Genomic DNA, 14,979 nt, shown 5'->3' with positions numbered 1-14,979 from the left:
TCCAAACTTTTATCCGTGACTATATATATATACAGTCACGGACATATATATATATATATATATGTATATATATATATATATATGTATATATATATATATATATATATATATATATATATATATATATATATATATACAGTCACGGCCTATATCATATATATATATATATATATATATATATATATATATATATATATATATATATATATATATATATATATATATATATATATATATATATATAAAAGACATTTTAATTGGCGCTTTTTTTAATTTCTTTTTTTGTAACAGCTGTTTCTTTTAAAAAGCATTGAAGTTTATTATGCAATCAATTTTTTTTATAAAAATGACTTTTTGTTTTTCATTTTAGTTACAATGATAGTTATACTTTTGAGAGAAAATGTTATACTTTTGTGAGAGCCGTAAATTGCTCCTGTAAACTGTTTTAGGGGAGTGTGGGCAAAAACTAAAGCTCTCGCTTACCGCCAAGGCCTGCATATATGTTTATACAAGCATTATTCAATAAAACTTTTTTTTTAGTGGTTTGGAAATTTGGTGACAATGAAATGGTGGAATGATCTTTGGTTGAATGAAGGATTTGCTGCTTTTGTGGAATTCATTGGTGCTAACATTACAGAACCCAGTTGGCAAATGATGGATCAATTTATTGTTGATGATACACAAAATTCATTAACTCTTGATTCAAGTAGCAATTCTCACCCCATATCAGTAACTGTTAATGATCCTGCACAAATAAATGAAATATTTGATACAATTTCATATGATAAGGTTTTTAACTTTATTTTAATTTTTTTAATTACATAATTATGTTTATAATTGTTTAACATAGTTATGTTTAGAATAAACATTATCCTAATCTTAAATCTTAAATTAAAGTCAGGTCAGGTTTTCCTGCTACTGATAACATGTAACCCAGTACAATCTGCTTCATGTCCTGCTGCCTTGTAGGATACGCTTTTTTAGGCAAAGACTAGGAGAAGCTAACTCCGACTTTAGAAAGACAGGGGGTGTTGTGAAACAAATACTGCCTTAGGGCTCTTAGTTGAGTAAAGACTAGAGATATTGTCTCGATAAAAATATCATCATCATGGGCAGATGATAAACACATCTGGTTACTGTCTTGTAGAAGGCCTCCCAAGCAAAGACTTAAAGAGTAAACAGATTCTATCTGTTGACCAGCCTCGCACCCCTTTCTCATCTATTAGGCTGGCATAGATGTATTTATAATACATTGTTTCCAGTTTAGGATGTTGAATGCTGGATCTTCTTGACTCAATTTTGGATTTTACTTGTTTCATCTGTTTTTATGACTAGGCAACTCATTCAATTATCTCCTAATGAGGGTACAACTCAAAAAAATCAGTTTTATGGTTCTGAGGCCAGCTGGTTGTCAGGTAGTCTGGGGCAGATCTTCCAATGATGCTCTTTCTCTTTTAGACAAGGTGCAAAAACGCATTGTAAAGATGGTTGATGTGCAGCCAACTTCTAACCATTATCACATCATCGTAATGTTGCTTCTCTTTCTCTTTAATACAAATGCTTTAATTAGCAATCCTCTAAAGAGCTAGCGTCTCATGTATGAATAAATTCTTATTTGTTTTCTTTCTTGATTTAATCTAGAATAATATCTACTATAGCGTATATAGATCCGCAATAGCTCACTTGTTTTGCTTACTACAGTGGTTGCCTATCACATTAGGACCAGCTATCCGTTTTTGTAAATATAATGTAAAAATGAATTTTTACCCCAATCTAAAGCTTGATCTTTCATTTATAAAGTTATACTTGATAAAAAATAAACAAATAAAGTTTAACATTTTGAATATTTATTGGTTATTACAATAATTTATATAAAATATATATAAAGTATTAATGTTTTGTAAAACCGCCTTTATTTGCAATAACTGCTTTGATGTATCTTAATGTAATATTAAAAACATGTTTTTCTACTTTAACTTAACTTTGCATTTTCTACTTTAACTTAACTTTGCATTTTCTACTTTAACTTAACTTTGCATTTTCTACTTTAAGCACTTTAACTTTGCATTTACTAAAGTAGGTGAATAAGTAGACAAACGATTGCAAAAGTTTGGCAGTCCTTTTAAAACTTACAAAAACCTAAAAATATTTTTTATCAATTTTTTTGTTAATTTAATGTTCACTAAAATTTTTATTGGTTATTAAGGGCGCATCAATTATTCGAATGATGAAAAATTTTCTTGGCTCTGATGTATTTCACACTGGCCTCACTGTAAGTATTTTTTATTGATCTTTTATAAATATTAGGTAAACTCTATGTACCTATAGCTTTTACAAATATTGAGTAAGCTTTATGTATATAGCTTTTATAAATATTAAGTTCTATGTATATAGCTTTTATATATGATGTATAAATTATTTGAATCACAAAGTTTTATATATAAATGTTATAGTATTAAAGTAAATAAATCAGATAGTATAGAACTGATAGTTTCTAAAAGCAAACTAAATATAAACCATAACATTTTTATTTGCATAAACCAAGTTTTTAATAATCTGTGTTTGTGGAAATCACATTTCCTAAAAAATCTAACATCATTGTAGGCTGTATTTATGGGACGGCTCGTTGTAGGCTGTATTTACAGGCATGCCAGTGTTTATTAATTTATATTTGCTTCCACTTTTTGAAAAACTTTCCGTAGAAAATATAAAACTACATTTTTAATAGGAAATTTTATTATTGATTTTTTTAATAGCCAACTAATTGATTTTGCACCTGAATTTTTTAATAACTTTCTTACCTTATTTAATTCTATTTCAAAAAAATATTTTTTCATGAAATTTAGCAACTACAGTATCTGATCTCTTTTGAGGCAACCAAAATAATTTTTTGTGAAATGTATTGTATTTTTGTGCTGTATTTTTCAAACTAAACTAAAAATAATAAATTACGATGAACTATGTAAAGATTTTTCAAGAATTAACTAATGCAATTAACATCAACAAAAGTAAAACTAATAAGTCATTTGAAGAGTGTTTAAAAAGTTTTAATTTTTTTTTAGATGCACCATTAAAAAATGTCAGCAATTGCTCCTTGATTAGAAGTTTCAAACCGTTGATATAAAATCTTGACATCCATTAAGAAACATAATATATTGTTTAAAAAGTTACTCAAGAATCCAAATAACAAACTCAGACTTGAAAAAACTTATAAAACATATAAAAATTTACTTGTCACTCATCTGTCGAAGTAAAAAAACCATATAAAATTTTTCTCTGGTAATGCTAAAAATTTAAAATCTATGGTATTAGGAGTCTTTTGACTCCTAATACCAAACCATGTAGATAAACTTATTTATTTGTTAGTTCATTCACTTCCTGCTTATCTTCTAACAGCTCTATGATCCATGACTCCAACAAAATCTCAGAATCTTTTAATTCACTTTTGTTTCAGTTCCAGAAAGTTACAAAAAAAAAGGCACTCACCCCTTACTGAAAATCTTTCAGTAAGTCCTAATCTTAAATCAATATTTATAGAACAAAAATATTATCTATTATTCTTTCTCTCAACAATAGAAAGGCTTCCTGATCAAGCAGTATTCTAATCTCTATTCTTAATTTTTTTGCAAATGATATTTCTCCCATACTTTCTGGACTATTTTATCTTTCGTTCATTACCAGTATACTCCCAAATAAAAAAAAAACTACTGTTATACAAATCCATAAAAAAGACTCAAAACTTGGCTGCAATAACTACAGAGCAATTTATTTATTATCAAATGCACCAATTTATTTATTATTAAATGTCACCAATATATAAATTATCAAATGTCAGCAAACTTTTAGAAAAAATGATTTTTTTTGTAACCTAATTAAATTTAAAAAAAATAATGGAACACTCTCGGTATTCCATTATTCAAAAAATTGATTTGCAAAAAAATGAAAATATGCTAATATATTAATGTTAAATGTAAATATTGAATATCATGTCAAATATTAGCAGTTTTATAGCTTGTAAAACATATAAACAGCTTGTTAGAATGACATTTCCCTTTGCCTTAAGTATGAAATTGTCTGGCTTAATACTTGTTATACATTTTGAAATGCATCTCAGTCTTTAGGCAAAAGGTAGTAGGGTAAGGTATTCAGACCACAAAATTCCCAGGTTGATTTTTAAACAATTATTTAGGAATTATAGTTTATAATTAAAGTATTTTCAGGATTATTTAAATAAAAATTTTTTTTTAGGATTATTTAAACAAATATAAGTTTAAAAATGCTGTTAGTGATGATTTGTGGGCATGTTTGACAAAGGTTTATTTATTTTTCATAATTTTGTATTGTTTTTTTTGTACTGTAATTGTTATAGCTTTTAAAGTTTTATAATTTTATTATCAAGGCTGCCAATAATACCATTGATGTAAAATCTGTCATGGACACCTGGACACTACAAATGGGATACCCTCTAATCACAATAACAAAGAATCACGAACAAAGTGAAAAAGGCCTTGTCACCCAAGAGCATTTTTTGATTGATGTTGATCGCAAAACAGCTGCATCACCTTTTAAGTTTGTTATTTTTTATTTTTTCATTTTTATATTAAATACCTTCATCACCAATCATTATTATGCACAATTTTTAAACATGCTTATACTATTTGATACAATGTGCTTTTTCACCAAGTGGCTCTGAAAGACTTTATACTTCTGTCTCTTGGCCCTTTAATACACATTTAGTATAAAAATATGTATGAATTAATTTTACGACTTGAATAATTATTTATTTTTTAATTCATTACTCAATCATCTAATTGAGGTCTGCATCTACCAGTTTAAGGTCGGCAATAAATTGCTGACTTCATCTTTTCTAATTTCGAGGGCTGCATTTTTATGAATATTTATTAATTTACTTCCATTTTTATAAATATGTATTACTTAATCACATTTTTATGAGTATTTATTATTTAATCACATTTTTATGAATATTTATTATTTAATCAATTTTTACGTAAAACTTAACCAATAGTATCAAATCTTTCAAATTTTTTATTGTTCATCAAGCTTTTCCAGTTTTAAAAACAATAAACAGTTTTAGAAACAATAGAACTAAATTTTCTAATTTGAAAATTAAGTTTTTAGCTGAAAAACTTAATTTTCAAATTAGAAAATACCAATTAGTTTAACAATTTAGCCCTGTAATTTATAACTGTAATTTTATAAGAATAGGAAAAACATTTGACAAAATATTTCAATATATTTCAGAGTGGCTTAATTTCTAAATGAAAATAGGAAAAATATTCAAAATTTTCAAACTAGAAAAAATTTTACTTTTTCAAATTCACTCTTAACAAGGCTGCAAGCGACCACTATTAAGTTGAGTTGCTTTTAGAAGAAGAGAGTGGAATCAGGAATGAGGTAATAGCGAGCATGATAAAGAAAAGCAACCTTAGCAGATGCTAACAATCGTTTATATGTATATATTTTTCCATGAGAAGTCAAAATTATTATTACTATGATTTAGTTTATTAATTTAAATCAGTAAAAAAGTATAAAAGAAAAGTATAAAGAAGTATTTCACCTAGATTCAATTTTTCATACAAGTTCAGCATTAGGGTGTCCCAAAATTTCAAAAATATTTGAATTTCAACTTACTTGTAGTTTTTTCTCATTCTCCTTTACCCTAGAAGTCCAAAAATCACAAAAAAATGTTTGTATCTGCATTAACACAGGTAGATGCATTAAAACAGATAAAATATTGGTTTTTGACAGAAACTGAGTAAATAATATATAGCGGAAAAAAATCTTTATTTAACAAGTAATTCATACAGTTTTAAGTTGTTTCTTTGTCATCTCCTTTGTGAGCTTTTTTCTGTTGTCTCTTGCAACTAGCATTACATTTTGCTTCATGTCCTCAGATTTGTGTGAGTTCACAAAATTTTGAATTAACCAAATATTTCGCTCTGCACAATCATTTACGCTTATACTGCACATACTGTTTTCGCAAATGATATGAAACTTTCAAGACTAGGAGTGTTTTGGTCCTCAACCCGACTCTCCACTTCAGTGGTGTCTATATCTGCAACCTTCAATAGAACCCAACTTTGAGGCCCAACAAAATTAAACAGCTAAGTTGATTCTTGTATTGTTGGAAGTTGGGGTTTGCCGACCTTGAACTTTTTTGGCACATTAAACTTCAACAGTCTATTGAGCATCTTTACCTTTACTTCATAGTCTAAATTAGCATCAGCAAGAGCCAATAAAACCAGCTCCTCAGTAAGATACCATGTGTGTCTTTGTATACTTTTGAGCATGTCCCAGCTCTAGATATTGCTTTTTAATATGAAACACTTCTTTAAACGCATTAAGATCATTGTTTGGAGCATTTTTAGTAAGATATGCTTTCAAAAACCATGGAGTATAGCAGATTGCAACAAAGAAGGAAGCAGTTTCCACCATGGTTTTCTTTTTTTCATTCATGACTTTAGATATCTATGAAGTCATTGTGAGTTTAAGAAGATACAATGCATCTGCCATGAATCTTGCTTCATGGCAGGCTCCTGGTTGGTGAAGAGAGAAGTTAGGGACTTGTGTACAAATCTTTTCTTGGACCCTTTGTTTTGTCAAAGCCTCCATGAAGTGTGAAATATGGACTTCCAATATATGTCTCCTGCACATAAACTATAAAAGTGGAACATCTAGACTGGAGGCAAGAATGGCAACAGCTTTAGAAAATATCCCAGTATTTGATGATGTAGTGTCACAACATATAGCATAAACTTTATCTGTAATACCATAGTATCCAAGCATGTTAAGGATAACTTCAACTTGATAACAACCTTTGGAGCTCTTGGCTTGAACCACTCCCAAGTATGTCATCTGTATCTTTTATGTCTGGGGAAGTGACACATACAGCTATTCTTTCAACTGTGACAGTTATGTTCAGCTGTTCTTCTATCTGCTTCACTTGTTTTCCATCAAAATGAAGACAAAGTCTCTTTCCTTTCAATGTGTCAAATATGTCCTGCCTTATCTGATCACTTAATCCTTCAATTTGTTCAAACCTTTTTCTATGGACTGTGCTTCTTGATAAGTTAATTTCATCCAGATTCACACCACCTTTTTTACATATAGCTGCTACTATTGAAGTTTGAGGCCTTATGCCAACATTATATCTTGCAGCAGCTGCAGTTGTGCATTCTATCAGTTTTTCAGCATTGATATGTATGAAAGCCTTTGGTTTAGATTTATGTCGGATATTTTCCTTATCAGAATCTTCTTCAGAGAATGGTTCATTATCAGATTCAGGGTCAGAATTTTCATACTCAAAGGAATTTTCCTGTTCATGCATTTCTGCTGGAGCAAAGTATGTATTGATTTTCTGTTTCTCTTTTACTTTTATCCTCAACAGTCTCTGATACCTTTGTTCTTTGTTAATCATGGCTTTTTGATGGTTTTTGTCTAATTCTTCTGAAATATATTGTTTCCTTTCACCCTTTTGGTCTTTATAGAAAAGCAAATCCTCATCTTTTGCATTCTTAGAATGAAGGCAGTCAGAAGCAATCTTATCCTCAATATTAGGAACAGAAATGTTGAAGAGACAGTTACTTTCCTCAATAAAATCCAATTGCATCTTTTCAAATCTATCTTGACTTGAATCCCAGTTTAAACTGCATAATTTTTGCATCTTTTTATACTTCTGATCTAGCTTTAGAATCTTTTCTCTTACAGAAGCTCCCTTCAATATGAAATCACCAAAACCAGCTTTTTTGCAGATTTTTATTACAAATGAAGAAATGCATCTTTTACTTGTTGTAGAACAAGGTACATCTCTTCTAAATCAAACCCTACATGAGCTTGTGGACATGCAACCAGTTGCTTGGTTGGTTTGAATCTTGCAGATTTAAAATAAAATAAAAACATGAGCTAGATTTTAAAAAGGCAAACATGAGAAAATTCAATTCTTTTGTTATTATGTCACCTTGTTGACCGGACATACTTCAGATGTCTCAACACACTGCCAACACTTGGAAGTTGATTCTGTGGAAGCTCATTCAGTGGGTATTTAAGAAGGTAAGTCAGCCTTTTTGGGTTTGTCTGTATAGAATTCTTCCTCTTTTCTCTACTTGCTTTTCTTTTACACTTAGTTCTTCCCATTTTATCAAAATCGTATTTAATAATACTTAAGCTAATACAAATTAAATAAGGTTAGTAAATATTATTTTACAGTGATGAAATTTGAAAAGAATATAACACAAATCTTAAACAAAAAACTTTAAGAACAAACACAGTTCTAATTTGAAATCTCAGCATTCATCAGAATGGATATTGCAAACTGCGTACACTAGAACTGTAAACTGCGTACACTTGTACTATTAACTGTGAACACTTGTATGTGTTGTGTATACAGTAAAAACTGTCTACTCCAATAAGCACAAGAAAATATTAAATGTAATGATCACAAGCTTTCTTACTAGGAATAATATGCATATTGAAACAACAATTGGAATTTTATAAATATTAAATTTTTCAATTTTTACATCTAGCACTTTAAGAAGTGTAAAATTAAAAAATTTTATATTTTTAGAATCAGGACATCAAGTAGAATGGGAAAAAACACCATGTGAAATTTTAGGACACCCTATTCAGCATTTTCAAGAAAATATTTGAGCCATCATTTTTTTATTCCACCTACTTGCTTTAGTAAGATTATAACTTAGTGGCAGTCACAAACACACCTTGTGGGTGCACACATATACCTTGTGGTTTTTATGTTATAAGTAATGTTTATTACTTATAACTATAAAGCAACTACAAAGCATATTTTAAATTCCTAAACTTTAATGAATTTTAAACTTTACATTTTTTTTTCAACTTTATATCTTTATATATTTAAATATCAGTTTTATATCTTTAAATTTATTTAAACATGTTGCTTCATATTCTTGCAATGTTTTTTTTTTTTTTAATGAAAATTCATTCTTTTGATAATTGTTAATCACAGTGCCTCTGTTTTGAGCTTTCTTGGTAATGATAAAATGCTTTTCTTTAGTTTTTCTTGCAGCTCAATGGAGTGAGTATTGTACTTAGTGACTTAATAGTTAAAATACTATATATAATAAATATTTTATATAAATTTTCGCTATATATAATATATATTTAATGTATAATATATAATAAAATTAGTTAATATTATTAATAATAGAGTGGAATATATTAGAGTGTTAAGTATATTATATGGAGTATATTGGAGCATTTTTATCTTTTGATGGCAAATAGTTTAACAGTTTTAGTATTAAGTTTTTTTTTAGTATTTAATTTTTTTAGTATTAAATTTTTAGTATTAAATTTTTTAGTATTAAATTTTTTTAGTATTAATTTTTTTTAGTATTTAATTTTTTTTTTTTTTTTTTGAGGAATTTTTTCAATTTCTAATGCTTTTTGTTGCAAAAAATCCCGAGGTTGAATAAACAATTATTAAAAGTCCTGAGGTTGAATAAATGATTGTTAAAAGTCCTGAGATTCATAGCATATATTATAGTATTTCACCAAATAAAAATTGTTTAACATAAGTTTAATTTTACAAAATAATGAGAATATTTACTTCTCCACAGCAAAACAAAAATATAATAGAGCTTAATATATGCATAAACCAATAATTAAAATCAACAAACATAAAGTGATAGGAGATTTAAGATAAAGAAAACTGTTATTGCATTATTAAACATAATAAAAAGTATTATTAATCATAATTTATGTAGTGGTGGTATTAAACTTCTTCTCAGAATCACATTTATAATTACCGGTATATTGAAGAGGCCAATCTTATCAATCAACCAATATCTAGTTTATCCTGCCAGATAAATATCATTGCCATTTATGCTTTATCCCGCAATTTACAAAAATTTTTGTTCTTTTTTATTTATTTTAATGAGTCATTTTTAAGTCAAAGTTTTTAGGTTGCAAATTTATTTATATCACTTTATTTTTAGTTACAAATGGGATGTTCCAATTACCTTTTATTTTGAGCATAAGAAAGAAAAGCAATTAGTATGGTTTAATCGTTCAGCAGGTTTTTCTATTTTTTTTATTTTCTGTACATAAAATAATTACAATATTCTGTAAATAGATTAGAGTTGGTTTGGTCTTGTGTCTGTTTTTAACTTTTGTATAGTTAATGTAATGATTGAATAATATAACTTGAATAATGTAAATATACTAGTAAATATTAAAAGAAAATAGATAAATTAAATATAATTGAAATCATTCAAAATAAAAGAAGGATTGCTATGTAAGCAGTTTTTTGTTTTATAACAAAATATTTCTAGCTTACTAGTTATGTAAATTTTCATTTTTGCATCCCCTGTCAATAAAAACAGAGTCTTATTTGCTTATCTTGCATTGTTAGCAGTTCAAATTTTATGCTAACTTTACCACTAATTTTTTAATTGGAAAAATTATCTGGTAAATTTACCAGTAATTTTTTACCAGTCAAATGAGACCCTATTTTATTAACCGAGGATGAAAAAATAAGCAATAATCTTAGACAACCAATTTCTATTTTATTTTAAACTAAATGGTGTTTTTTAAATTTACACACTTTTTAGAATTTTTTTAAATGTTGTTAACCTTTCAAAGCTGTTGGGCCACTACCATTTTTTCATGTTGCAAGTTTTAAAAAGGTTTTAGTTTTAATTATTTCATAGATTATACTCTGTAATCTTAATAAATAGATTGTCCCTAATATAGCCTCATTAACACTTTTCTAATAAAACTCATATAATAGTCTATTTAAAGTTGTATAAAAGAGAAGTCAGCAGATTAAATAAAAGTACATTTCACAAAGTATTTACTTAAACAGCTTTATTACATGTGATAAATAATGCTTTTAATACTTTTTCAATATTATATTTTTTATTCAATAATTAACATTGTCTTGATTAAGATTATCTTTGTCAGTATTGCTTTCATCATCACCTTCTATTACTGATTCAATGTACACATCTTCTGAGTGGAAATCAGAGTGCACAGAGATGTTGATTCAATATGCTGGATTATGAGATGGTGAAAGATGAATATTTTATATAGAAAAGGCATGTTATATAACAAATGATGCCCTATTACATAAGAAATAAGATGATTTATGAAAAAAAAATTGTTTACAATAAAGACTTATAATTTATATTCATGGTAGTTATGTTCTTTATGTTACCTTTCAGTGGTGTAAACTTGGATTTTAGTCGATCGCCTGGCAGGCGACTGAGAGTAATAATTTAGCTAATCTCGGTCACTTGCCAAAGTTTTCAGTCGTCCATCACCATTTTTTAACAAAATTTGCATTTTGCATAATTCTCAAACAGTAAAGTTTCTCTAAAAGTAAAAATCTCTCCTAAACTCAATTTTTTTTAAAACATGAAAATTTTTTTTTCTGTCACAACTGTTTTTTATATTTAATGAGGATTACATTATGAATAATAAAGGAGAGAAAAAAAAATCGAGCGATAATTGTTCAAATTAATGTTTCTTGTTTTTTGCAACGTAATTTGATTGGTAGCAAAAAGACGTTAAATAAAAGCAAACTTTTTATGTATTATTTTTTTTAATTACGTCACTTAACTTTTATCATTTCTCTTAGAATGTTACAACAAGATAATATTTTAATAATAAATAATTCATATGTACGCAGAAGAGGTGGTTGTTATTATGTTAGATAAAAGTCATCTTCTTTAATTTTGGACGCATAAATTTTGCTTAATTTAAATTTGGATGCATAAACTTAGCTTATAGAATTATTGAAATAATAATAATAATGAAGAAAAAAATCGACTCGCCCGGTTGGGCAACTAAACTGCATTAAAATATTATTTCCAGTAGCCCTTTGGAAGATTCGGGTGACATTTGTCATCGGGCGACCGCTAGTGTACACCACTGCCTTTAAATGTTGTCATGGAAAAAAAGTTCATATCTAAAAGACTATCAGAGAGCTGGAGTACAATATCAATATAATGGAGTACAAGCCTGTTTATTTTTTTCACGGATTGTTGTACTTTAATATTGTATACAACTTTTGTTACTGTTGCTCTTAGAGCATTCAACAATTTTTATCATGCACATTGAACTTTCTCTGCCTTTCAACCACCTCAGTTATCAATTTTATTTCATCCAAAAAAATTCTATAGAGATATTTTATAAAACCTATTTAAAGTTTCCATAAACAAGGCATGACAAACACATAAAAAAAAAATCTCCTTTTGCAGATTTAACTGTATTTCAAAGTGATGCCAATGACACAAATTACACTCATTGACCAAAATGAAACTGTGTTATACAAAGTATTCTCATTCTTTTTCTCTGCAAAGTATTCTTTTTTTTAGATTGTTATTTCTTTTTGTCATAGCAAAGGCAGTTGACCATCTTTTGGGTATACTTTATAGACAAACAAATTTTTATTTTCTCAATGTTATTTGGTGTTTAAACAAATGTATGCTTTATAATTGAGAACATATGAAAAAAAACCAGACAATTATTTTAGAGGTGGTTAAACTAGATGTAAGGAATTTTAAGTATATCCTTTTAAGATCTTAAGGCCCTACAAGTTTGTATCAAGATTGTGGATTACAAGCAGGTCTTAGTTGTTAGAAAAGTTCAATCCATAATGGATTCTGAGCTATTGAAAATTTAGTAGCAGTTCTATAGATAGCCTTTGCAAAAATTATTTAAAAATTTTCATGTCTTATTTGGTCACAAGTATTCATCCATCATGTTATAGCAGGTAAATTATAACGAAATAAAGAATCTAGAAGAGTTTTGTAGCAGGTGCATCAACTAATAAACAATTTGGAACAAAGTGACTACTAGTAAAAGCTATAACAGACAAATTAATGAGATCACATAAAATTAGAGAGTTGTTATTGCTTAATACTATCTCATTCTCATTGTCATAAAGATCGAACTAATAGAAATTCTAAGTAGTTTGCTCTAATCATAAATAAACTTTTTTTTTCTGATTTGCTTCATTAGACATTTTTACAATTCTTTGTGTTTTTCGTGTCATGAGTTTATTATATATGATTGTAGTTAGTTGTTTATTTATATTTATGATTGAATATCATATTATTTATATATGATTGTGTATCATATTATTCATATATGATTGTATATCATATTTTTTATTTATGATTGTGTATCATATTTTTTATATATGATTGTATATCATATTAATTATATATGATTGTATATCATATTATTTATATATGATTGTATATCATATTATTTATATATGGTTGTATATCATATTATTTATATATGATTGTATATCATATTACTTATATATGGTTGTATATCATATTATTTATATATGATTGTATATCATATTATTTTGATATGATTGTATATCATAATATTTTTATATGATTGTATATCATAATATTTATAAGTAATAGTATAACTTTGAACATAATTTGTCACATATATAGTTTTTTGTTGTTTGAGCTTACTTCCAGACATTGTGCGAACTCTAAATATTGCAATGATTTTAATCTGAGAACAAAAAAGACCCAAAGTTTTTGTCCCCCACCATCTGCCTCAAAAGGGAGTGCTAAAAGTTGATAAATTTATTTAACCATTTTCAACTAAATTTATATTCATCAATAAATTTTAAATTTCTTACTAATAATAACTTATAATTTTTTAACATTCAAAAATTTTGACCATATAAAATTTGTAACCTCCTCATATAGAGGGAAGTTCGAATGTTATATGGTCATAATTTTTGAACGTTAAGAGATTGTACTATGAAATTTAAAATTTATTGATCAATATAAATTTAGTTAAGAATGGTAAAAAAAATATTTTATCAACTTGTTGCAATCATGTTTGGGGCAGGTTTGGTTAAAATTTTGGGTTTTTTGTTCCCAGTTTCCAATCATCACAACATTTTGCAAAGCAACTTTATTTGACATAAGTATAAATGTTCGGAGTTTGCTCCATGTCAAGAAGTTAGTTATCTCAAATACCAAAAAATGCTTGATCTACTCCCGTGGTTATGTTTATCTACATAAATTGCATAATCTCAATCTTAAGTTTTACAGTTAAGTAAGACATCCACATTGCAATTTTTTGTTAACTTGACTTTCAATTACTTTAAAGTTTTCCTATATAACCTTTTTTTAAATGGTAGCACTTTTTCTAACAAATGTGGTAAAAAAAACTATAACTTTAGCTTCATAAACTTGTCTTCAAAATTTTAATAATAGCACTTAAAAATTGAAATGGGAAACTAGAATTATTATTTTTTAGAAATTATTATGTTTTAAATAAATTTTGTTTTATGTTTGTTTATGTTTAAAGAATTAAATACTTATATTTAAAAAAATACCTTTAAGATTCAATTAGCATTACTATGATGAATGCCTCTGGTTGGATAAAAGCAAATATTGATCAGTTAAACTTTTATCGAGTCAATTACGATGAAGACAACTGGAACTTGCTCTCAAAACAGCTTCAAGACAACCACAAAGTACATATTTTATATATTAATAGTTTTAAATAACTTTTTTTATGTGATGTTTCTAAGGTAGCTAAATCCACAACCAGAAACTTTTTTCAGAAAAAGATTAATAATGAGAAATATGGTTTTTATTTTCTGCTGTAATAGCACTTTTTGTCCTTTTTTAGCCTAAACTTTAATTGATGTATGTCCTTATCTTTTAGTATAACTGGGATAAGCAAAAAAAGAAGCAAAAAGTCTTTATTTTTATTTTATATATACTTATACTTATTGGACATTAAAAAGCAAAATAATAACTGTTTATATAAAGTTATTCTAACTAATAAAAGCCTTTTATAAAGTTTTTCTTGGTTTTTTTAATATTCATTACTTTTAGGCATTTTCAACATCAGATCGCTCAAATCTCATAGATGATGCATTTGAATTAGCAAAGTAAGTGAAACAGTGAATGGTTTTTTAACTTTATATATTAT

At 27.1% G+C, this 14,979-nt stretch overlaps 1 protein-coding gene across 1 annotated transcript in view; it reads left to right on the top strand.

The window, feature by feature from the left end:
- The window catches only part of LOC100202828 (endoplasmic reticulum aminopeptidase 1), a 69,741-nt gene that overhangs the window by 41,624 nt on the left and 13,138 nt on the right, over nt 1-14,979 (top strand). Inside the window, exons 7-13 of the mRNA XM_065805240.1 lie at nt 541-789; nt 2,207-2,272; nt 4,249-4,314; nt 4,400-4,569; nt 9,990-10,069; nt 14,382-14,515; nt 14,883-14,938. Coding sequence (XP_065661312.1) covers nt 541-789; nt 2,207-2,272; nt 4,249-4,314; nt 4,400-4,569; nt 9,990-10,069; nt 14,382-14,515; nt 14,883-14,938 — 821 coding nt within the window. The remainder of the gene's footprint in view (nt 1-540; nt 790-2,206; nt 2,273-4,248; nt 4,315-4,399; nt 4,570-9,989; nt 10,070-14,381; nt 14,516-14,882; nt 14,939-14,979) is intronic.

The sequence above is a fragment of the Hydra vulgaris genome, chromosome 09 (assembly GCF_038396675.1).
Source record: "Hydra vulgaris chromosome 09, alternate assembly HydraT2T_AEP".
NCBI lineage: Eukaryota > Metazoa > Cnidaria > Hydrozoa > Anthoathecata > Hydridae > Hydra > Hydra vulgaris.
This window is presented reverse-complemented; position numbering and strand designations above follow the sequence as displayed.